Consider the following 22,431-nt stretch of genomic DNA (forward strand, 5'->3'; position numbering starts at 1 on the left):
TAGGTAGTGCACTGGCAGCAGTCGCCTACTACTAGTAGTAGGTGGCAGTAGTACTCCTGCCAGCGCGCGGCGTACATTGTGGGTGCTGCAGGGATGCCTATCAATCAAGGTTATGCCTATGCCTGCAGTACTTTAGGTACCTGGGGAGGAATACAGTAGTGCCAGGAAGTAGGTTGCTGGTACTACTAGTGGTGCCAGAGTGGCTCCTCCGCTGGGGCCTTAGAGCCTGGAGACTCTGGGCTTCGGATGCTCAATGTCTGTTTCTGCCCTGTGCAGCTGATAATTGACTACAGTAGGTGCAATTGTGCAACCTTTTGACCTCTGGATGTGGCGCTGGAAGCTCCCACTCCGAGTCTCCCGCCTCCATCCGAGACGTCATCGCCATCCGCATCATCACTTTAGGTTGACACTTCTACTACTGCTGCTACTACTACTAGAACTACTACTACTACTACCACCCTGCACCTGCCACCATCCTTTTTGTCCCCTGACCTCTGTCTTCCGTACACCTTTTCCCCCTCGTCAAGTTCCTCAAGGCTGCATCTTTGTGTTCCAGTCTTGTGTCGCAATATACATTCGATCCCACTATCGATCGCTACCCTCCTCCGGCACAAGCGCTCCTTCCAAACCTGCTTCAGGGCCTCTGAACATCAGCCCCTCCTCTCACCTCTTTCGGGTCAGAACAACAACCAGCCTTCAAAATGCATCGCACATACTCGATGCGCCAGTCGCGCGCCCCTACAGCTTCCCAAATTGAAAACCCTCCTCCACCGCCATCGTCCACTAAGAGCGGCCGCCTGTTTGGTCGATCCCCCTTCGGTATGTTTGTTTGCTGCCTTTGACGCAGCTGGCGCTGACTCTAGGACTAGGACATGCGTTGAGAAAACAGGCCGCGGGCGCCTTCGGGCCTGAGCTCGCGAAGAAGCTGTCACAACTCGTCAAGATGGAGAAGAACGTCATGCGCTCTATGGAAGTCGTGGCGCGGGAAAGAATGGAAGTGGCTGTATGTGCTTCGCCCTGAGATCACTGCTATCCAGGCTGGAGAAATGTACATTCTGGCTAACTTTGGAACTACAGCAACAACTCTCTCTGTGGGGTGAAGGCTGCGACGAGGATGTCAGCGATGTGACCGACAAGCTTGGGGTCCTCATTTACGAGATCGGCGAACTGGAAGATCAGTTCGTCGATCGATATGACCAATACCGCGTCACGATCAAATCTATCCGCAACATTGAAGCCTCTGTCCAGCCGTCGCGCGACCGTAAGCAGAAGATCACCGATCAGATTGCTCAACTCAAGTACAAGGAGCCAAACAGCCCTCGCATTGTGGTCCTGGAGCAGGAATTGGTTCGAGCCGAGGCCGAGTCGCTCGTGGCCGAGGCACAGCTGTCCAACATCACTCGAGAGAAGCTCAAGGCAGCCTTCAACTACCAGTTCGATGCCGTGCGCGAGCACTGCGAGAAGGTGGCCATCATTGCCGGCTACGGCAAGCACCTGCTTGAGTTGATCGATGACACTCCCGTCACTCCTGGCGAGACGCGCCAGGCCTACGATGGCTATGAGGCATCTAAGGCCATTATCCAGGATTGCGAGGACGCCTTGACCAACTGGGTTTCCTCCAAAGCCCAGGTCCACTCTAGTCTATCCACTCGCGCGCGCACTCTGAGCCAGAGACGAAAGGCCAACGCCGCCAAGCGCGAGGGTGTCGACCTGACTGGCCAAGATCAGCCTATGAAGAGCGACCGTGACAGCTGGGTCCCGGCGGATCAGCATGGCGAATATGAGCAGGAGGATGAAGAGGAGGAAGAGGAGGAAGAAGAAGAAGCTCCGGCCGGAACCAATGGTGAGTCCTTAACGGCGCGGCTCGTATCCGGAGTCAAAGGGCTAATGGTCAATCAGGACAACACCAGGTCGCAGCCTAACTGAACAACCATGATAAAGTCAGAAAACAGGGGTTGCCCATTACTTCTCGGCGGCGTCATTGGGAATTGAGGTTTCAAGAAGAAATACCCGCACGGATTTGGTTGGCGTTGGAGGGTAATGGATTGCGATGCGCCCAGTCTCGTCACTGTTCGAGTCAATCCGACCCGAGACTGATCTGGCGCAGTGCAGGCGCACAGATCACACGCGAGGAAAATGCGGTCGATTGGCGACAGGAAGAGAACCAGGCGAGCGTCAAGTCGAGAAGCACAGCTCTTCTGTGCTGTGCCATGTTGGCTGCTGGGGTTTGCTGTCCAGTACCAGATTGTTCACCTCAAGAGACTGCCGACGCACGCAATACACGATCTGTCAACCTCTGGCACGTCGACTTCCCCAGGAACCTGGAGTGGACACTGGTATACAGCGGTGGGTGTGGGCAGAAAAGAGTTGTTGTTTTTGCTCTTGTTCTTCTTCCTCGAGAGGGTGAGAGAGATATTACCTTGTTAGTATGCGACAGGCAGAGCAGCAGTAATGAAGTAATAACGTGATCGAGAATTGATCGGGTACTAGTCATTGATTGCGTGGCCCTTTACGATAAAATAGTCGCACTGGTCGAAAGGTCCAAAGCTGTCCGGCTAACTGCGGTGCGATATACCGTACTGTATGAGTCTGGGGTACGTGGATGCGCGTAAAATGCCACTGATGGTGAAGAAGTGGAGGATGGATCTGGATCTCAGCCTCCTCGGACATCATCAGCCACGGTACCATTACACTGGCACGAGGCCATGATGATCTATTAATAGTACAGCTCGAGGTCTACCAGTACGAGGATATCGGTCGACAGTAGTTGTATCGAGGCTGTTTACAATAGAATGGACCGTCAAGGTAATGTGTTGTGAGCTGGTAAGCACTCCAGGAAAAGCGACAAAGACAAAATACTAGGTACTTATCATACCTATGTCCCAGTACATGCAGCGTAGATCATGGTGCCGAATATATGTATTCATTCTACTGTTCAGCTCTATCGCTGCGCTACCACTCGGCGAATTTCGAAAGCACCCACATGTGCTTCAAGGATGCTGCTGCAATACTAAAACGCCCGACTGTCGAATCGTTTGTTAAGGACCACTGCTGTTAGGCGTACGACTGCATTTCGGGGGCCTAAATGTTAGGAACCCCATGTCCACGTACTGTACGAGGACGATTTGCACCGAAACAACATCGCTGCGTAACCCATAGATACCTAGGTAGAACCGATGCCAATGGTGTGCCAGTTGTCTTCGAACTGCGCCAGTCGTTGCTATAGCATACTCAACCAGTGACGACGAAGGCTATATTGAAACCTGTCCCTCTTCTGTACGAGAGATCTGCCTTGTACTTCAATTGTATGGTGTGGCGGTGGAGTGGAAACGTGAGAGGGCTGAGCCACTTCCCTAGCAGCACGTCAAACGTCGTCCTCTTCGTACATCAGGTACGCAGCACCAGGACTGCGCCATGCAGTGCACGTCGACTGTGGACTGCAGTGAACTGGTTCCGTCTACAACAGAACTGCCAGTGAGAAGCTCTGCGGTGCATAAAACACTGGCAGCCCTTGTCCGTTGAGCTCCTCAGCTTACCTTACCGACACTACAGTCTTACATCTCTCACTTGCACACTTTCCTCATCGCTCGTTTCCTGCTACGGCCAGCAATATTACCAAAGCGAAAAGCCGGGTCAGATCAGATCAGATCCACCAGCCATCTCACTTCGTACAAAACTAAAAACATACCCGCCGGACCCTGCGCCGCACGCCAGCTGCCGCTAAATCAAGCCCCCAACACGAGGCTTACTCGCGGTGATACACCGGCGACCCCGTCCGCTGCACGCCTAGCGGTAAACATTATACTACTTCTATCACGGCCTTCTCGCCTCTATTCCACCACAATCTTGAACAATCGACCATAAACCGATCCCTCATCCTCGTCATCTACCCGTCCCGGGGTTCTTTATAGAAGCCAAGTGCATCATTACAGGCAACTGTCAAACTCCATCGGCGGTCGATCCCATCTATCAATCCCCGCATCCAGCCGTCACAGGGTCCGAGTCCTCGAAAAAAGTCCCCCTATCGATTAACGAGTATCACCGTAGTCGACAGCGCGCAGCGGCCTTCGCTTGAGCGCGACACGACACCAAACACAAATCCCTCTTAGGTGATTGCAAAGACAGAACGCAAAAGATGGTCAATGCCGGCCGCATATGCTGTATAGCAGCACCTTTTCTGCTTTCGATTGGAGTTTTAATATGTGTGGTTCTGGTGTTCGTGGCTGGCTCGTCCAGCGGCGACCATGGGATCAATGATCTATATTTTCTAAAGGTACGGTGAAACCACGGCTCAGGAATCAAGAGTGAACAGCCGCCAGGCCTTCGCCTATACCATCTAGTCCCATACAATACTAACCAGACTATTTCAGATCAACATGACAAACCTAACGCTCAGTTCATCCGCCAACCTCGTCAGCGATCTCACAGGAAGCAACACGACCGTCCTAGGCGGAGCGCTGCAGACAGCCAAACAATCGCTGGGCATGAAAGACTACTACACGGTCTACCTACGCAGCTACTGCAGCTGGAACGGCAACGACGTATACGCCAACTGCACGTCCCCCAAAGCCGACTTCTGGTTCAACCCCGTCGAGGTCTGGGGGTTGAACGACACGGGCATCTCAGTCGACGACTACCTCCCCAAGACGTTCCGGGATGGACTGTCCACGTACCACGCAGCCAGTAAGGCCATGTTCGTGTTATATGTGGTTGGACTTGCCGCGACGTGTCTGACGCTGCTGGTTGGGATTTCGGCAATCTTTTCCCGCTGGGGTTCGTTTTTCACGACTTTTTTTGCGGCTGCAATGGCCGTCCTGGTCATTGGCGCCTCGGGCACCGCGACTGCCATCCATGTCGTGCTGGAGATCGCCCTCAACGACACTCTCAAGAAAGATTTCGGAATTAGGTCATCCGTGGGCAAGAGTGCGTTTGTCGTCACTTGGATCGCGGCTGCTTTGGCTACTGCCGGTGCTTTCTTCTGGCTGCTCTCTGTCTGTTGTTGTAGTGGGCGCAGCCCTTACCACCCGGGCAGCAAAGAGGCCCGTCGCACCCGTGCTGAAAAGACACCATATACCTACGAGCGTGTGGGCAGTCCATATCTGGGACCCAGCGACCATCAGGCCGTGCCGCTGACGAACATGAACCATCAGCAGGGCCCAGCTGGTGGATATGCCGGCTATGCTCCTGGTGCTGGGCCTCAGGCTGGACCTCATTACCAACAGTCTTATCCGCCCCAGAAGGGGGCGGCGTATGAACCGTATAGATCGCAAGACGTATAGGATAGGGCCAGGTACATGTAGTGAGATTTTGAATGCGAGATAAGGTATTTTGATTTGACGATACGACATGCCAGTGTATGTATACAGTGCTTTTGTGGCAGCTCGGCTGGTTACAGACCTTAGCGAGGGCTTAGACGCCGCGTTGGATGTTGTCTCTACTTTCTTTGACAGCGTTCGAATTTCGTTCCATCTAAAAACTTGAAGCAGGTGGTAAAGGCAGAATGTACGGGTACAGAAGAATCTTGACGAGTGCTGGGTTTTGAAGGATAGAATGGGATGGGCGGAATTAAAGGGGGGGGGGGAAAGAAAAAAACCAAAATGATATAATGATTTTCAAGTCAAGAATCAAAATCGCTCTCGGAGACGGCACCTTCGCATTAAGACGGTTTTTTTTTCCTCTTTTGAGTATTCTCTTCCACTCGTTCATTCGTCACTCAGTACTGTGAGTTTCTGAACGCTCCAACACCACATTCAGTACCTCGGTAGATGCAAATGCGTAAATGTCTGGCTGTCTTTGATAGGCAACGATAACATGGTATGGTACCACTTCAAGTACCCAACCAGGTTCATACAGACCGTGACCGTATATCCCCAATCAAACCAGATCAATCCGTGACAGCCCTCCACCCTCCCCGCGGTCTAAACCCAATCAACCCTTCATCCCTAGCCACGTCCGCCGCCTTACGACCCGTGAGAACGCTCGTCTCAAAGTCGCGGCCCAGGACGTAAAAGGGTTCAAAGCCGGCCAGATTGTCACAAGCTGGTTTTGTGTCTGTCTCTGTGTCTGTTTCTACGACGGCCCTTGAGTGCCTCCCCCTTGGATGATTCGATGATGCAGGCGCTCGCTCCCAAATCCGTCGACCGAATGCCATCTCGTTGGTCGGACGGAACCCGCTGGCCGCGCGGTCGAGAGACAGGAACCAGCGACGCTGGTGGATGCTGTTGATGCTGTTGGTGGCGCCGGGGTAGGCGTTGTGTAGGCGGATTTGAGCGTCTTCATCCAGCGTAGTATTGCCATTGCCATTGCCAGCATTATTGGCAGTATTATTGTCTGACTTGGGCAATTTGAACCCAACAGGACTTGGAGCTGGATTTGGACTTGCTTCAGGTTTAGTGGGTGTTGAGGGACTGCTCGCGTTCTGTAAGCCATTTCCTTCACTGTTTCCAATAGTACTCGACTTGGCCCGACTCAGTCGAGGAGGTGAAGCCAGCCGGTGCAGTGACAGGACTGTGCTGTTGGTGCGTGGTAGACGTGTCATCGTCTTGGGTTGCTGGTGCTGCCGAACCCCGACCTCGTCTGCAGAATCGAGGTCTGGCCGATCTGGAGACGCTGGTCGGCTGGAATCAGACGATGTCTCCACTTGAGCTCGTGTCAGAGTCCGCCGGCGTCGAGGTGGCGCTGGGATATTTGCCGTCAAGTTAGGATTGGTCCGTCGTCGCTTGAAGGCTGGTGGCAGTGGTTGACCAACTCGGTCGTCTTCTGGATTCAACCGGAGACTGATAGTGTAGTTCTTTGGCAGGCGGATTCCACTCAGACGCAGCTTGATTTTGCGGTTTTGGAACGCGCGGTGCAGTTTCACGGGTTCGGACTCGGTGTTTGAGCCACCGTTAGCTGCCCCGTCGCCCTCCGAGTCAGAGTCGGTGGATGACCCTGTGGTGGTGGTTTTGCTGCGGTTGCCCCTCGACCCAGAGGATTCATATGGTATCACGGTATACTCGCCGGTGTCCCAGAGAAGCATCGTGCCCGTCTCGTGGGAAGCCGTCTCGATCAAGTGATTCCATAGATTGTGAACTCGAGTCTCCGTGGCGCCTCTATTTAGCCTTTTACTGTTTGGGTCTCCGGGCAGACCGTACATGATGGCGAAACTGACCGAGCTGGTCGCGTTGCATTGTAGCCTGAGATCATAGTGAGTTCCTGCGATGGGGTGGTCGTGTTGGTGGATCACAAAGTGGTGTCCTCGGTCAGTCAGGTTCCGCTGATAGAGGTCCAGCCATTGCTCGTGAGATAGCCGCGGTTGACCTTGGAGTTCGGGACGTCTCGCTGCAAGAAGCTTGGAAGAGAAGAACGAGACATGGTCTTCAATCTCGATTTCGCCAGCCTCGACCGCGGCAGTGTCTGACTTTCCTGTGGTGTTGGGAGGCGTGAAGGTCCGACTGGAATTGGAACTCGACCCTTGCCTTTCACATCTGTCACGGTCCTCTCGATGGCGCCGGTTGGTCAGCGGCGGAGAAATGGAGCGGTTTAGCGAGGCGGGTGATGATAGTTCCCACGACTGATTCTCGGTCTTGATGAAAGGGTTGTCGACGGTGCGTCTCTTCATCAACACGACCAGCGCGGGGAAGGAGACGGCTTGGTCAGTCGGCACCCTACCTATGCATTAAGGACAATTGACCACCGCTACGGTGTACCTCTGGACTAGTAGAGAGCAATGCTGTACTGGGATGTCGAGGTGTGGATGGGAGACGTCTCATGGCCCAGCGCCACCGACACCAGCAGTGCAGCGCAGTGCAGATTAGCGAGGATGATGTAATCAGGGCCAGCTTTTTGATAACCAATCATGTGTTAGCAGATTATGTTGTCGCATGTTAGTCAGCCTGCGGCCCCGTCGATTCTCATTCCGCATCTTGATCTCAATCCGAAACTCTCTTTTCCACTCCGCTTACCCAAGGATTGGATAATGCTGCCACAGCTGAATGAATACGAGTCTCCGCCATCAATTCGGTCTTCAACTCTGACCAAGCTCTGTATAATGTACTTCAAGCTCCTTCTCGACATCTCCATCGCTCTCTAGCGGTGCTTCAGGTCTGAGTATTTATCTCTGTTTCGTCCCCCATGTTCTCAAACCTGGTTCATTCAAAATCCACCACACTCTTGACCACTGTAACAGCACTTTTGACAGCCATCGCAGCCATTTACATCTTGAATAACAGCAACAGCACGGATCGCGATACCTCACACTCGCATATGAACACATCCAAATCCCTACAAAGAACCATGTCTCATCTTTCGCATGCAAAGATCGTCCCCCGTCCCTCCAAGACCAGGGGAGCCGCCAACCATGGTTGGCTGGACACCAGACACACCTTTTCTTTCGCTGGGTGGTATGACCCCAGATACACCCAGTTCGGGTCGCTTCGCGTCTTGAACGAAGATCGAGTCATGCCCGGCCAAGGGTTCCCGACGCATTTCCACAACAATGCCGAGATCTTCTCCTATATACTCTCGGGCGAACTGACGCACCGAGACTCGATGCAGAAGAAGGGCGCAGAAAGTCAAGACAAAAACAAGTTCTACCGGATGCACAGGGGTGACGTGCAGTTTACAACGGGAGGAAGCGGGATATCCCATAGCGAATACAACGAGCACGACAGAGACTGGGTCCACTTCCTCCAGATCTGGGTGCTCCCTTGGAAGAAGAACTTGCCGCCCGTTTATCACACCAGCACATTCTCGGAGGAAGACAAGCGAAAGGACTTTGTCACCATAATCACTCCACTGAAGGCGGGTCCTGATGCCACCTTGGAAGACGAGAAGGTCGCAATCCCGGCCAAGGAGGGAACCATACCCATTCACGCAGACGTCGTCTTCAGCGCCGGCATCATCCCTCCTGGCGAGGCGTTCCACTACAAGGTCGGTGCTGGGGATGCCGTGACATCCAAGTCGGGTCGAAAAGTGTATATTCATCTACCCGATACGAAGGGCGGGAAGGCGAAGATTCGGTTGGACGGACGAGAAGATGCTATTCTAGGAGAGGGAGACGGGGCGTATGTGACCAGTGTCAACGCTAGTGATTTGCTCAAAGTCGAGAGCGTGGGAGACGCCGAAGCCGAAGTGGTGGTGATTGATTCGCAGTAATTGATCCAATTGCACCCCGGGAGCCAGGAAGATTGTTGATTGCAGCGTTCATGTATAGGAGATTGAGGGGAATTGTATAGAGCATGTTCGTCATATACACTGTATCCACTTGTGATTCAAGAGAATCTGTTAGTCAAGAGATTGACCGCATTCTCCGGGCACCGAATACGGTGCCTTCGCTCTCTCATTCCTTTGTCTGCTCTCATGTCTCATTGTACATTGTACAGTTGTTGTCATACCAGCCCGTATAATATACAACTACAATGTAGTAGGTAGTCATAATCGACCGAGATGTGGCGTTGGCCATAATTTTTTACTGGCGCCCGAACCGACCATCCAGGGTCCTGGGTGGAGGATGGAGAACTATGGGTGGCCTATTATTTTATAGGGAGCCTAAAGAGCCGTGAATATCCGGTGTCATGGATCTACAACGTGGTATATCTTGTTGGAACACTGGAATAGGCATATCAGAGAGATTGAGTCGTATACCACTGTAGAGTGATACGATGTTGGTGTGATGCACCCGTACAAGCTGGACTGCCTATTGTATGGTATCTATGTTGTAATATCATTGATCTCGTCCTTGTGGCACTACCTACTTCTACATCTTTCGAAGCGGACCATGACTCAACAGCCTGTTCAGGTTTCACTGAAGCGGGCAAGCTCAGCTCCACCGCTCCAGGCTGCACCAGTGACACCGCCTCCCACTGGCCCTGCAGTATGTGACTCAAAGTGTTCTATCGTCATAGGCCCGCCATTGCGGCCATACATGAAATTCTCATGGTTTCCATCTTTCCCTTTATACATTGCTCGTTCGTGGTTCGTCAGTATAACTGTTTGTGATCAATGTCAGGCTGTGTTGCTTCTGCAGTCCTCTGAGTCGAAGAGTTGCCGTGGTTCAGAGGCCGTCGGAACATGGAGGCCGCCGCAAATCACCAGCAGTCAACCACATCTCTGGCGATTTCCATATCATGTTTCCTGCTTGTCACCGCGCTTTCGATCCCTGCTCTGTCCCAATGCATCTCGCGAGCTCGAGCGAAGAAGGACCAGTACCAGAGCCTCACGGAGCATTATGAGGATGAAGACGGTATAGCAACTGCCGAATCCGAAGAACGATTTTCCGATTTCATTCAACGGCTTCTTCTAATCGTGCTGTCTGTTGTCGTTTGTCTGGACGCTTTAGCTACTGCCATATTGACAACCACTCGTCCCCAGCTGTCGCTTTCAGTTCAGCAGTGGTTTCAATTCGCAACGTGGGTGAGTTTCTAATCCTGCCTCCGAGCCATGGTTGTATCTAACACCAAGCAGTTGCTGCTGCTATTCCAAGCAGTTTCCATTTTCATCACCCCCTCGTCGCGCAAGCGTTACGATCTAGGTGTCTTCTCGGGACTGTCGGCCTTTTTCATAGCGTTGGCGGTGGTCCTCGAAAATCTGTCACTATGGCGATCACGGACCAGTCCCCTGCCCCGCGATATCCACTTGACCCTCTCCATCGTCCAAATTGTCTGTGGTCTTCTGCTCGTGCTTACCAGCTTCTTGATTCCTCGAAGACCAGATGTGTATTGGAATGGCAAGCCTGTCGACCGCGAAAATACAGTTTCCGTGCTGGAAAAGCTAACCTTCTCGTGGTCTTCCCCAATCCTTTCCCATGCTGTAAAGAACAGAGGACTGGACTACAACGATCTTCCAGAGATAGGCCATCAAGTGCGGTCCCGAGAGCTCCGACAGCGATTTGAGGCAGTCAGGAAGAAGGACAAGCTATGGAAGACCTTGTTCTTCTCCCACAAATGGGCCTTCATCCAACAATGGGTTTACCAAGCTCTCTGCTCCGTCACCAACTTCCTGCCCCAAGTGGCACTCTTTTTCATCCTGCGTACTCTCGAAGCTCGGGATCAGGGTGAAGATGTGGCGTTTCGATCATGGTTGCTGGTGTTTGGACTTGGTGGAGCTATTACCTTCTCGTCCTGGCTGGAGTCATGGATGTTCTACGTTGTCTTCCTAAGATTATGCGTTCCTGTCTACGAGCAACTTTCCGCCGTGGTTTTTGGTAAGGCGATGCGACGAAAGGATGTCAAAGGGGCCGGCCCCAAAGATGAAGAGGAGACAACGGCCAATGGCGAAGTCCAGTTGAATGGCGAGGCAGTGGTGAACAAGAATTCTGGTCTGAAGGGAGAAGACCGTGCACCCACAGAAGACGAAGACGAAGACTTCCAGAAGTCCAAACAGAGTACCATCAACTTGGTCGGGGTGGATTCCAAGCGAATTGCCGACTTTGCAACTTTCAATTACATCTTCCTTGGGGCTGTCGTCAATCTGATTTTTGCTTTTGTGTTCTTGACGAAGCTGATAGGTCCTATTCCGCTACTGGCTGGAATGGCCGCTCCCATTATCATCACACCGATCAACGTCATCGCTGCGCGGCGATATGCCAATGCCCAGGATGATCTTATGAAGCTTCGGGATCAAAAGATGGCCGTTGTAACAGAGGCACTTCAAGGGATCCGCCAGATCAAGTTCAGTGCTCTTGAGAAAAATTGGTATGAAAAAATACTGGAAAGCCGACGGAAGGAGCTCAAGACGCAGTGGCAAGTGTTCGTTTACGATACGACGCTCATCAGTATATGGATCTTTGGACCTGTGATGCTGGCCGCCATCTCTTTGACCACGTATGCCGTGATCAACAAAGAACTCACAGCGTCGGTGGCCTTCACAACAATCTCAGTATACGAGGCGATTGAGATGACGTTGGCCGTCATTCCGGAAATGGTGACAGAGCTTCTCGACGCCATTGTATCGGCCAGACGAGTTCAGGAGTACCTTGACGCCCCTGAACGGGAGGAAACCACCAAACCGGGCGAAACGGTAGCCTTCAAAAATGCCACCATCATTTGGCCCTCAGACGATCCCAAGAACGAGGCTGATCAGTTTGCCTTGCGTAATTTGAACCTCGAGTTCCCGAAGAATGAACTCAGCGTCATATCCGGGCGAACAGGGTCTGGCAAGAGTTTACTCCTTGCTTCTATAATTGGCGAGGCCGACGTTCTCGAAGGCGAGGTGGTCGTGCCGAAACCGCCTTCCCCAGCTGAACGATACGATGCCCTTGCAAACAAGAGCAACTGGATCATCCCATCTGCAATCGCATATGTGTCCCAGATCCCATGGATTGAAAACGCCACCATTCGAGACAATATTCTGTTTGGCTTGCCTTTCGATAACGATCGATACCAGAAAGTGCTACACTCGTGCGCACTCACCAAGGACCTGGAAATGCTCCAAGATGGCGAGCTTACAGACATCGGCGCCAACGGAATCAACCTCAGCGGCGGCCAGAAGTGGCGGGTGTCTTTCGCGCGGGCCTTGTACTCTCGAGCGGGTATTTTGGTCCTTGACGATATCTTCTCCGCAGTCGATGCACATGTTGGTAGACACTTGTTTGAGCAAGCACTGACAGGCGAACTTGGGCAAGGACGGACGAGGATCTTGGTCACGCATCATGTTGCGCTGTGTCTTCCCAAAACGAGTTACAGCGTTCTGCTGTCGAATGGTACTGTTGAAGAAGCCGGCCCAACCGAAGAGTTGCGCCGGTCAGGAAAGCTGGGGCCTATTCTTGCCCAAGACGAGGAGCAAGAGGAAAAGGAAGAAGAGGCGGCCGACAAGGATCATGCTCTCACCATCGACGATGGTTCGGGCCTCCAGAAAATTTTAACCAGTCAATCGCGGCGCCGCTCACGGCGGAAGTCAGCCCTCAGTGACACCGGGGACGGAGTTACACGCCGTCGATCTCGGGCCACATTCGACGATTCCGAGCAGCCCAACGCTCCGAAGAAGTTTACGGAAGAAGAAGAACGCGAGGTCGGAGCCATCAAATACAAGATTTATGCCGCCTATATCAAGGCTTGTGGAGGATACAGTTACTGGGCATTTATTTTGTTTGTTTTCGGACTCTGGGTGGCGGTCTATCTGGCCAGGTCATATTGGATCAGCATCTGGACGCGATCATACCGGACCGAATCAGTATTCCACGGTAGGCTCGTGCAGCAATCCGTCGGTGCGTGGGAGCACGTCCATTCTCGCCTGGCAGCCACAGAACTCGACCCGAATCTGCGATACTATCTCGGCGTCTACCTGGGAATCTCCTTGTTGGCCTGGCTCATCGGCACTGTGCGGTACTTTTGTGTATTTGTTGCCTCGATCCGGGCTTCCAAGACGCTCTTCGAAAAACTGGCATTTGCGGTCCTCCGCGCACCTCTGCGTTGGCTGGATACTGTACCTTTGGGCCGGATTCTCAACCGCTTCACGTCGGACTTCAACATGCTCGACTCGCGTATTTCCATGGACCTGGCCTTCATGTTGCACAATCTGATGCACGTACTATCCGTGGTGATTGCCGGGATTTTTGTGTCTCCGTTTATGATTGTTTTCGCCATCGCTTTGTTGGTTGTCTCGATGTACTACGCCATCCGATACCTCGCGGGCGCTAGAGAAGTGAAACGGCTCGAAAGCAATGCGAAATCGCCCGTGTTTGAGCAGTTCGGCTCGGTATTGACGGGCATCGGCACGATCCGTGCTTTCGACAAGGCAGACGCTTACCTGGATAGAATGTTTGCTCGCATCGACAAGCACTGCCGGGCATATTGGCACTTGTGGCTCTTCAACCGGTGGATGGGTCTGCGACTGAACATGGTCGGCGCGGTGTTTGCCGCCATCACGGCCGCGTTGATCGTGAGCATCAGGACGATTGACTCGTCTCTAGCCGGCTTCGCGTTGAGCTTCGCTTTGGGTTTGTCAGAATCCGTCATCTGGTTGCTCAGACAGTACTCAAACGTCGAGCTCGACATGAACGCAACCGAGCGGATCGTCGAGTACAGCAACATCACGATCGAAAATCAGGGCGGCCTCGATGCTCCGGCAGCATGGCCCACCGAAGGCAAACTTGAGGTCCATGATTTAGTGGTTGCATACGCTCCGGACCTGCCGCCAGTTTTGAAGGGCGTGACATTCAGTGTGTCTAGCAACCAGCGTGTCGGCGTGGTGGGTCGCACAGGAGCAGGCAAATCGTCCCTGACGCTCGCGCTGTTCCGCTTCCTCGAGGCACAGTCGGGCAAAATCGTCATTGACGGTATCGACATCTCGACCATCAAATTGTCCGATTTACGGTCCCGGCTGGCCATCATCCCACAAGACCCTGTCTTGTTCTCCGGCACCGTCCGCAGCAATCTCGACGCCTTCAATGAGCACACGGACATTGAGCTTCGTGAAGCTCTGGCTAGGGTTCACTTGATTTCGTCCGCGAACATCACGGCCGGGTCATCGGTCGTGGCGAGCGGAAGTGCGACTCCAGTTCGAAGGACCAACGCGGACGAGGCTGGTAATGGTAGTGCCGATGGTGGAACCCATGCCGCAGCAGTAACTGCAAACCTAAACACCAACAAAAACATCTTCCGGTCGCTCAACTCGAAAATCTCCGAAGGCGGCCTCAACCTCTCCCAGGGTCAACGGCAACTGCTGTGTCTGGCGCGCGCTATAGTGTCGCGGCCCAAGATTATGGTGTTGGACGAAGCCACTTCCGCCGTCGACATGGAGACCGATGCCCTGATTCAGCGCAGCATCCGGGAAGAATTTACGGATAGCACGTTGCTGGTCATCGCTCATCGGCTGAGTACCATTGCCGACTTTGACCGCATTTTGGTGCTGGGGGAAGGCAAGGTCGTCGAGTTCGATACGCCTGCCAATCTGCTGCAGAAGAAAGATGGCGTCTTTAGGGAGATGGTGGAGATGTCTGGCGAGAGGGCGGAATTGGAAAAACTCATTAAGAGTAGTGGTCATACCGGTGCTCGGTAATGTAATGCAATGGTCGGTCAAGGGGTGGCATGTAGGGGTACTGTAAAATCAAAATGGATTCTCAAACAAAATCATTGACTCGAAACTTGAACTTTGAACTGCCTACCGTAATAATCGTGAAGATATTCATTCATTTTTCACCGGTGAAAAGAATATGGTCCTCTGTCCGTATCGCATCTCGATCATACCTAGGGTATACCAGTTAAGGTATTATGCCAAGGCAAGGCTGCGTCCTGTCAGGGGGCCAACAAGGGGAACGAACTACTGTCTACACCGAGCACCTAGCGGCAGTCTATAGTAAGGCTAGGTATCTAAGGGATACTGTATGTTCTTGTCGGGAGTAGTCGGACTGATTGATCGAAACCTGCATTGATCGAGATCTACGAGTACTATGGACAGGCCACTGCCAGTGGCAGGCATTAACAGGAAAGATGCTTTGTTGTTATGTGGTTCCTTCGTATGGCTATCCCAGGCTCTTCAAGCTATCGCTGTGCTCTTCCCAGGATCCTGCCTGACGAAGTACGCTCAATGTTTTGTGGTAGGGAGGCTTTAATGGCCTTCAGAGACATATCTCCTATTTCTGCATGAAGCCCTTCCCACTGCATGCTGTATGGAACGACAGGGGCAGCTTCATTTCAACAAAAGTCACCGTAGCATTTTAGGACTGACGGAATACCGAGACATTCAGGTGAGCGTCCTCTCGATTCCAATGTGCTTGAAGCACGGTTGGGTCTGGGACATTTATAAGCTTCATAAATTCGTGCAGGGTGTTTCGCGTCAAGACAAACAGTCTACCACATTGACATGTTCTCACTGTTGTCATAATTCAGTTTTACTGATGACATCGGCATGTCTCTTGACTTTTGTATCCTTCGACCGCTCGAAAAATCCTTCCAATTCCATATACTCGGCAGCAAAGACAGTCGTCAAAAGTGCCCAATCTTCCACCGTGGGGATATCCAAATGCTCGCCATCATCAGTTATCTTGTGCCACACAGAGGGGAAGCGAGAAGGAATAAGATGCAGAACGTGAACTCCACGAGCAATGAATGGAAGGTGGTCGTCTTGCATGAAGTAGCTGTTAAACACATCGGTTTCCTTTTTGTCCTTTTCAGGCAACCATGTACGACCGGCTTTGCTCTTGAAGAGGCCTAGTTTCCGAAGTCTTTCCTCCGCTTCGGCCATTTTGACGTACGACCAGTGTGAACTGTGTTGCCACGAGGGAATGGGTAGGTCTTCCGGCGACCCAAGGAGATCGAGCAGAACAAAAAGGTCGATTGAATCCAGTCGATTTTTGTAGGTGCTTGTTGCAGGATTGGGAGTATGCTCCCATTCTTCGGCAAGCGCCCTGGCACCGTAGATACTGTCGGTGGCAGTCCAATCCTTGAAAGCCTCCTCCCCATCCAGAAACAAGACTTGAATGCCTTTGTACTCTTCAAGATCCACATCGATGTCTCCTTGAGCCTGCGCGGCTTCCCATTTCTTGGTCAGCGCCCCGTCAATGGCCCGCATGGCATGCATAATCATTGCGCATGGGGCAGCGGAGTCCGTGGCCCCGATGAAGCCGTCCGGTTTGTATTTCGAGTCGTAATGGGCCACAAAGGTCAGTCGACCGATATTTCCCGGCTGCATCCATGGTGGATCACGAGTAGCAACCACATTCACGAAGGGTACTTCGGTGTCTCCATGAGTAGGTGTTTTGGAGGTCGAGTTCTGAAAAGTCAGTGACCACTCGGGTAGTGACTGGTGAAAGAAGTCGGCAAAGTGTTGCCGGACGATCTGAGAGCCAGGGGTGCCCGGGACCCGAGGGATCAATATTGGAGCCAGAAGGTTTCCGGTATGAATATCGAAATCGGCGGTCTTTGGCTGAGGAAGCAGATGTAGGAGGGTGTTCTCGGATAGAGGTGTGTATGAGAGGACTCGAGGGGACAGGAACAGGAGGCTTGTCACCAACCGATGGAGACGCCAGCACCACATGACTGCGGACTGGGTTCAGAACAATGTAGTTATAATCATTAGATATGTCTAGTCATGGCTATCCCAGACACTGGCGGCCCATCCGTTGCTGAGGTTGTCACCATCTTGTCAGCGTGTGAACTACACACTGCATGTAGTTGTACTGTATTTACTCCGTGTCGGCGGACAATGCTTGTCACTCGGCGCAGTTGCCTGTTTCATCTCTCCGCTGTCACATTCCTATTGGCGGAATGAACTAGCGTCGATCTCAATCAGGACTAGTATTATTTCTCCAACATCTTTTCTCCATCTCGCGGACTTAACGCGACCTCGACAATTCATTCTTTAAGTTTACAGTGTGATATATACATATATATATATACACACAACTATATCCCACTATCCTGTCCTTGTCTAGGCAGTGTCGCGGCTACACACATGGGTAGTCCTCCTCCTGTCTTGCTCCTGGCCGTCCGCGCAGCTTTCCAGTCGTGCGCCAGACAGTATGCTGCCTCAAGACGGACACAGTTCAGCACCCTGCGACCGCTGCTGAAGAGCCCACAGCAACCCAGACGGGCAGACAACCTTCCCATCCAAGTCGTCCACAGCCAGCTGAAAGCTCAGAAAAAGTCGCAAGCCTCGCCATCCCCTTCACTTCCTCCAAGCCCTCAAGCTAGTACTGAAGTGGTTCCTGTCGCAAAGGATGAAAAAGCAGTGGATAGCGGCCGCAAGGTTGAAGTGCCTATGAAGATTATACCCAAGGCTGAGATCGCCCCGAATTTGACCCTGTCGCCAAAAGAGCGTCTACATATTGAGCAGTTGACACGAAGCTTGCCTCCTCGTACTGAGCCCAAAGGTACGACAAGACAACTCGCAATAATACCGGATGGCAGAGAGTGCTAACTCTTGCAGTCTACAAACAGAGGTTACGGATATATACCGCTGGAAATGGCCGGATATATATGCTCACATTTCTCCGCTTCGCGACAATAATCGCGCTCTGCTTTGTCACCATCATTGTCGCGCCAGCTCACTGGGTGAATGGGAGTCCTCTCTGGCTTGTCGCCGGCGGTATGTATCTCGATGCCAGCCATGATCATCAGCTAACAGTTGACCTTGACAGTGTGGCTGGCCGGTTTCATACCGTTCATTTATGTGAACTGGACATTGAGGCCAATAGTGACTGAAGTCTTCTTGAGGCTTCCGACCTCTGTTCAGCATTCGCCCAAACTTGCCATGGAATATGCCAAAAGTTTGCCGGTCGATGCCGTACTAGATCTGAGGTTCATGCGGGCGTCGACACTCACAGATATGGTCTCTTTGAAGCTTACCAACACCAAGCCGATCAAGAGCGCGTTCCGTCCAGTGAGCTTTGAATGGGTCGGTCCTTTGGTCGAGCGAGGAAGTCTCCTGAGACCCAACCCTACTCAATTCTATGTCCGTCCACAGTCTGCTGGAGGAAGGGCGGCCAGAGATGTGACCCCTGGAATCTGGGGTAAAGTGTATGAAAGACTTACTGGGTTGGAAAGCAATGCGGTCTCGAAATGGCGGCGATGATCCAATGCATATCGCCAGTCGACTTTCACTTCGACATCATACCGGGCTTCATATTCGGGCGGCCTCCGCTTGACACCACGCTCTTTGCGGAAGCACATCACTTCCAGCACGCCAAGGTTACCCTCTGTGTTGAGGTTTCGCTACGGCCTATAAATATCCGCAGTTGACGGGTCTGCGGCCTGCTTTCTTTCTCCCACCTCCATCCTCCAAACCTTCCAGATCCCTCATCTCTTCCACCTCGACAGTTACTCAACACCTTCAACAAGAAGCCATCCTGATCCTTTTCCATCATGGCGGACTCAACAACCCCCGCTCCTTCTACGCCCAAGGGTCCTGTTAAGTTTACTCCACGGGACCTGGAGGTCATAATTCACGCCCACCAGTGTATGAAGGCGCCCCTCCCAGTAAGTTACGCTTCCTCCTCCATTCTTCAGCAGAACTCTGCTTGGAAATGGCTCTTTGCTGTGCATGTCTCGGAAAGCATCCTGGAAAGGCTAACTTCTGTCCAGATCGACTTCGAGCAATTGGCTATGCGAATGGGATCAAAGGGAGGACTGTCTGCTCGATCCTCATGGTCCGCGGTCAAGAAGAAGCTTTTGGACGCCGACCCGCACGGTGACTTCTCGGAGGTCACACACGGCAAGCCAAGAACCCCACGCAAGACTGCGAAGAAGGCTGGAGGTGAAGAAGCCGCTGCTCCTACCCCCGAAGGTCATGATGGCGCAGTTGGCGATGACGGTCCTGTCACACCAACTCTCAAAGCTGATGCTGAAGCCAACGCTGGCATGGACACTCCAGGTAAGGCCAACACTTCTGCCTCACTGTTTTGATGTATCATCATGTTCTTGACTTACTAAGTCCATCACTTTACAGGAGCTCCTACTATTCCTGCCAAGAAGCGCGCCCGCAAATCCAAGGCAGAGAGAGAAGCCGAAGCAGCGGCAAACAATGATGACGCTGGTGACGACGCTGCTGAGAAGCCAGTCAAGAAGCGCGCTCGCAAGACCCCTGTCAAGAAAGCTGCAGCTGGTAACGCTACTGGAGACAAGGTCGCAACTGGAAATGCTGGCGGAAATGGTTCTCTGACCGTCATGGGACCCCCTCTTCTTCCTCTGCCCCCTGCTGGATCTAAGCCTGCGTATGTTCCTTTGCCCTTTTGTACTCACTACACCGACATGATACTGATCTTCAATCTAGCAAATCGGCCTACGCTGCGACGGTCGAAGAAGTCGAAGATGAGGAATTCAAGGCTGCTCCTGGCGTCAGTGGTTGTGCTGGTGCATAGATCGATCGTCATGATCGGTCTATGTTGACAGACACTCTCGTCTTCGTGGTCATGATTGTGTCTTGTCTTTGGTCAGGTCGGAGTTGGACCATGACATTGTGGAGTCTGGATGGAACTGGTATGCAAGCATGGAAATTCTACCGTTGAAGAAAAGGCATTGCAGAAGAGACTGGCATGCCTAGGTGATTGCTTGAGCTGGTTGTTGTTGTTGGTGAAATGCGAGACACAGCGGACATAGGTCGTCGGTTAGTACACCATGCGAACCTCATTGAGATCAGGTAGATCCATGCAGCCAGCCATCCAGAGAAATTCGACCCGAACCAGTTCCAGTTCCAACCTCGTAGGGACTAACCATGCAGTAAACTACAGTCACGGTAGCTTTACTACATGAAGCTCCTCGCTGTACATGAAGCAGGTCAAATGCAGCGAGCGTCTCTTACAGCCGACCTTCCTCCGTCCGAAACCTTCCTTTCCACTTTCTGTTCACTGCAGATACTGCACCTCTGCCACAGCCTCCATGACTCAGGTTGGTGTAGTTGTACAACCCCTTCAATCCACTCAGAGTAGCATGTCCAGAGTGCGCATGCCCAAGCCATCAAATCATGACCAGTCCTCTCGTCGCTCGAAGAGCGAAGAGCGAATAAAACTGTAGGTAGGGTTCAATGATAGGGAAATAAACTGTCCAAACGGATTTCCTTTACAGAGATAGATCTATCGAAAAGCCAGTAGTCAACATATAGATAGCTACTTTAGATACCTGGTTTGTAGCCAACTTGACTTCTTCTACCAACAGCACCAGTGACAAGGGATCCGCTGCATTTCATAGGTACTTTTGTCTCCGACCAGCTACTAGCTAGTACTATCTCCTGTTCCGTGATGTGTATTCGCAAAGTACAAGCAGAGTACCTTGATAGATACACTACCTACACGTACCTTACCTTGTTGTCGACGCACCACAAGCAGAACTGCGGACTCTGCTCGAAGAATCGGTCGATACCCTTATTGTAATGAGAACAAAATGAAGCAACACAAACAAGTCAACCACCTCAACAGGTAAGCAACGAGCGAGTCAAATCAAATCAAGTCAACTTAGCCCAGCCTGCGCATGACAAAAAACAACAATTATGCCAGGATAGAGTCTAGCTCGACAATGAATCCGAACAGTCATGTCACTTTCTTTGTGTCTATGAGATAGATGAAAATGTCTGTCATATAAAATAGTCCTGCTTCTCCACGAGAAAAACAACAATAGAAGCAGGGTGGAGTAGACAAGGGCCCTGCTAAAAGCCCGTAAGGATTGCTCTTCCACTTTGCGATTCGGGGGATTTAAAGGTCCCCCCTGGATCCACGTCTTGATCATGGGAGTGTATTGAAACGGTCAAGATGCTTCCAAATGTGGTTCGTCAAAGAAAAACAAAAAGGGAATCTGTGCGAAAGAAGAGGTCTGTCTACCTGGCCGCATGCGGGATCTGCCAGTTGCTTCTCTCGTTCCTTCCTCATGATAGTTGACGCCCGAAGAAAACACCTTACTCTTCCGACATGGTCGTGGTAGGCCGATTGGGATCCAGCGTAAAAATGAGCCGCAACTTTGTCGCACCCGCAGCTGTCTTGAAAAACACCTTGCGGTTCACCGCAGCACTTCAGCTCGACCTGCTTGCCCTCGCCTCATCACGGCACGCTCATAAAGGCCAAGGTAAGTATAAGACAAGCTGCGAATGCTTTCAGTTCAGCTCGGTTCAGTTCAATTCAGTTCGTCAAACCATGAAGAACTCGATGTTGGAATATATGGCTTGGAAAGAGTGAAGAATTGAAGTTCAGGTTTTGCAGCCAGAGTGATACTCTGCCAAGAGACACTATCCCCATAGTCGACTAGCGCCGCCTTATTAATCAGACTCGGAGTATCAAAAAGCCAACTCGCCGACTTCAGTTCTTGACTCCTTTTTTCCTTTCTTCACACTTCATGAAAAACATGACATGAACGCATAATCAACCGCCAACCCTTGCACAGGATGCCTTACGGGGTCGTCCTGTGTGCCATAGGATGGTAGGTCATATTGGCGAACTAGACCGATTGCAAGAGGGCACTTTAAGGCTTTCCATTCGACTCAAATCAGTGGGCTTTTTGGTTTCCGGAAAGTCCACCGTGGATGGAAAGTCACCTGCGTGCCGGACATTACTTTTCTTTTTCTTTTCTACCTTATTATTGGCGACATCAAACTCGAAAGGTACGTACCTGGTATGTAAGGTCGCTTCTGCGAGACTCTCTATCATCTGATGATGGGAGAAGTTGGAGTGGTCCGCGCCCTGATGGTAGGAAATAATGACCAGAAAGGTGCTGTAGTATGTAGTTAGGTATGCACATTCTCGTACAATAATACACTGGATGCGTCTGCCCTTCAGTATATTATTTACATCCAGGAAGAATCGATGTTGATGAATCGATGTTGATTTCTTTGCCCGGGCAGTTACTTGACGGAGTGCATAGCTACATACCTTGGTTTCGTAGCTACCTACCTGGTACCTAGGTACCGAGTACCTACCTGCTGGGTCTCGTTTCGAAGCATACATGACTTCATTCCTTTGTCGTCAAGGTTCTCCTCCAAAGTACCTAGGTACCTTAGGTACCTTAGTTACCTTTTCCACGACTGCTGTATGTA

At 51.9% G+C, this 22,431-nt stretch overlaps 8 protein-coding genes across 8 annotated transcripts; 6 read left to right on the top strand and 2 right to left on the bottom strand.

Moving 5' to 3' along the window:
- Positions 1 to 511: 511 nt before the first annotated feature.
- On the top strand, positions 512 to 1,922 carry HMPREF1120_00589 (uncharacterized protein; the record flags this gene model as incomplete). Its single annotated transcript, XM_009154588.1, has 4 exons — positions 512 to 819; positions 870 to 1,003; positions 1,078 to 1,843; positions 1,900 to 1,922. The coding sequence occupies exons 1-4, from the start codon at positions 702 to 704 to the stop codon at positions 1,920 to 1,922; spliced, it is 1,041 nt and encodes a 346-aa protein (XP_009152836.1). The 5' UTR covers positions 512 to 701.
- Positions 1,923 to 4,376: 2,454 nt separating this feature from the next.
- HMPREF1120_00590 (uncharacterized protein) lies at positions 4,377 to 5,279 on the top strand (the record flags this gene model as incomplete). The annotated part of the gene is made up of 1 exon (XM_009154589.1): positions 4,377 to 5,279. The coding sequence occupies one exon, from the start codon at positions 4,377 to 4,379 to the stop codon at positions 5,277 to 5,279; it is 903 nt and encodes a 300-aa protein (XP_009152837.1).
- HMPREF1120_00591 (uncharacterized protein) lies at positions 5,280 to 7,775 on the bottom strand. Its single transcript, XM_009154590.1, has one exon. The coding sequence runs from the start codon at positions 7,598 to 7,600 to the stop codon at positions 5,885 to 5,887; it is 1,716 nt and encodes a 571-aa protein (XP_009152838.1). The 5' UTR covers positions 7,601 to 7,775; the 3' UTR covers positions 5,280 to 5,884.
- Positions 7,776 to 8,274: 499 nt separating this feature from the next.
- On the top strand, positions 8,275 to 9,135 carry HMPREF1120_00592 (uncharacterized protein; the record flags this gene model as incomplete). Its single annotated transcript, XM_009154591.1, has 1 exon — positions 8,275 to 9,135. One exon carries the CDS (start codon positions 8,275 to 8,277, stop codon positions 9,133 to 9,135), a length of 861 nt encoding a protein of 286 aa, XP_009152839.1.
- A 915-nt stretch (positions 9,136 to 10,050) lies between these two features.
- Positions 10,051 to 14,976, top strand: HMPREF1120_00593 (ABC bile acid transporter; the record flags this gene model as incomplete). Its single annotated transcript, XM_009154592.1, has 2 exons — positions 10,051 to 10,392; positions 10,444 to 14,976. The coding sequence occupies 2 exons, from the start codon at positions 10,051 to 10,053 to the stop codon at positions 14,974 to 14,976; spliced, it is 4,875 nt and encodes a 1,624-aa protein (XP_009152840.1).
- A 349-nt stretch (positions 14,977 to 15,325) lies between these two features.
- On the bottom strand, positions 15,326 to 17,104 carry HMPREF1120_00594 (glutaminyl-peptide cyclotransferase). The gene has a single exon (XM_009154593.1). It carries the CDS (start codon positions 16,951 to 16,953, stop codon positions 15,796 to 15,798), a length of 1,158 nt encoding a protein of 385 aa, XP_009152841.1. The 5' UTR covers positions 16,954 to 17,104; the 3' UTR covers positions 15,326 to 15,795.
- A 266-nt stretch (positions 17,105 to 17,370) lies between these two features.
- Positions 17,371 to 18,489, top strand: HMPREF1120_00595 (uncharacterized protein; the record flags this gene model as incomplete). Its single annotated transcript, XM_009154594.1, has 3 exons — positions 17,371 to 17,788; positions 17,845 to 18,003; positions 18,056 to 18,489. The coding sequence occupies 3 exons, from the start codon at positions 17,371 to 17,373 to the stop codon at positions 18,487 to 18,489; spliced, it is 1,011 nt and encodes a 336-aa protein (XP_009152842.1).
- A 290-nt stretch (positions 18,490 to 18,779) lies between these two features.
- Positions 18,780 to 19,774, top strand: HMPREF1120_00596 (uncharacterized protein; the record flags this gene model as incomplete). The annotated part of the gene is made up of 4 exons (XM_009154595.1): positions 18,780 to 18,893; positions 18,999 to 19,287; positions 19,363 to 19,627; positions 19,687 to 19,774. 4 exons carry the CDS (start codon positions 18,780 to 18,782, stop codon positions 19,772 to 19,774), a joined length of 756 nt encoding a protein of 251 aa, XP_009152843.1.
- Positions 19,775 to 22,431: the final 2,657 nt, after the last annotated feature.

Source organism: Exophiala dermatitidis, assembly GCF_000230625.1.
Source record: "Exophiala dermatitidis NIH/UT8656 unplaced genomic scaffold supercont1.1, whole genome shotgun sequence".
In the NCBI taxonomy this organism is placed as follows: domain Eukaryota; kingdom Fungi; phylum Ascomycota; class Eurotiomycetes; order Chaetothyriales; family Herpotrichiellaceae; genus Exophiala; species Exophiala dermatitidis.

Excerpts from the sequence above, each read along its gene's own strand:
- HMPREF1120_00591 (XM_009154590.1), bottom strand. The coding sequence starts at position 7,600 with ATGAAGAGACGCACCGTCGACAACCCTTTCATCAAGACCGAGAATCAG.
- HMPREF1120_00594 (XM_009154593.1), bottom strand. The coding sequence starts at position 16,953 with ATGTGGTGCTGGCGTCTCCATCGGTTGGTGACAAGCCTCCTGTTCCTG.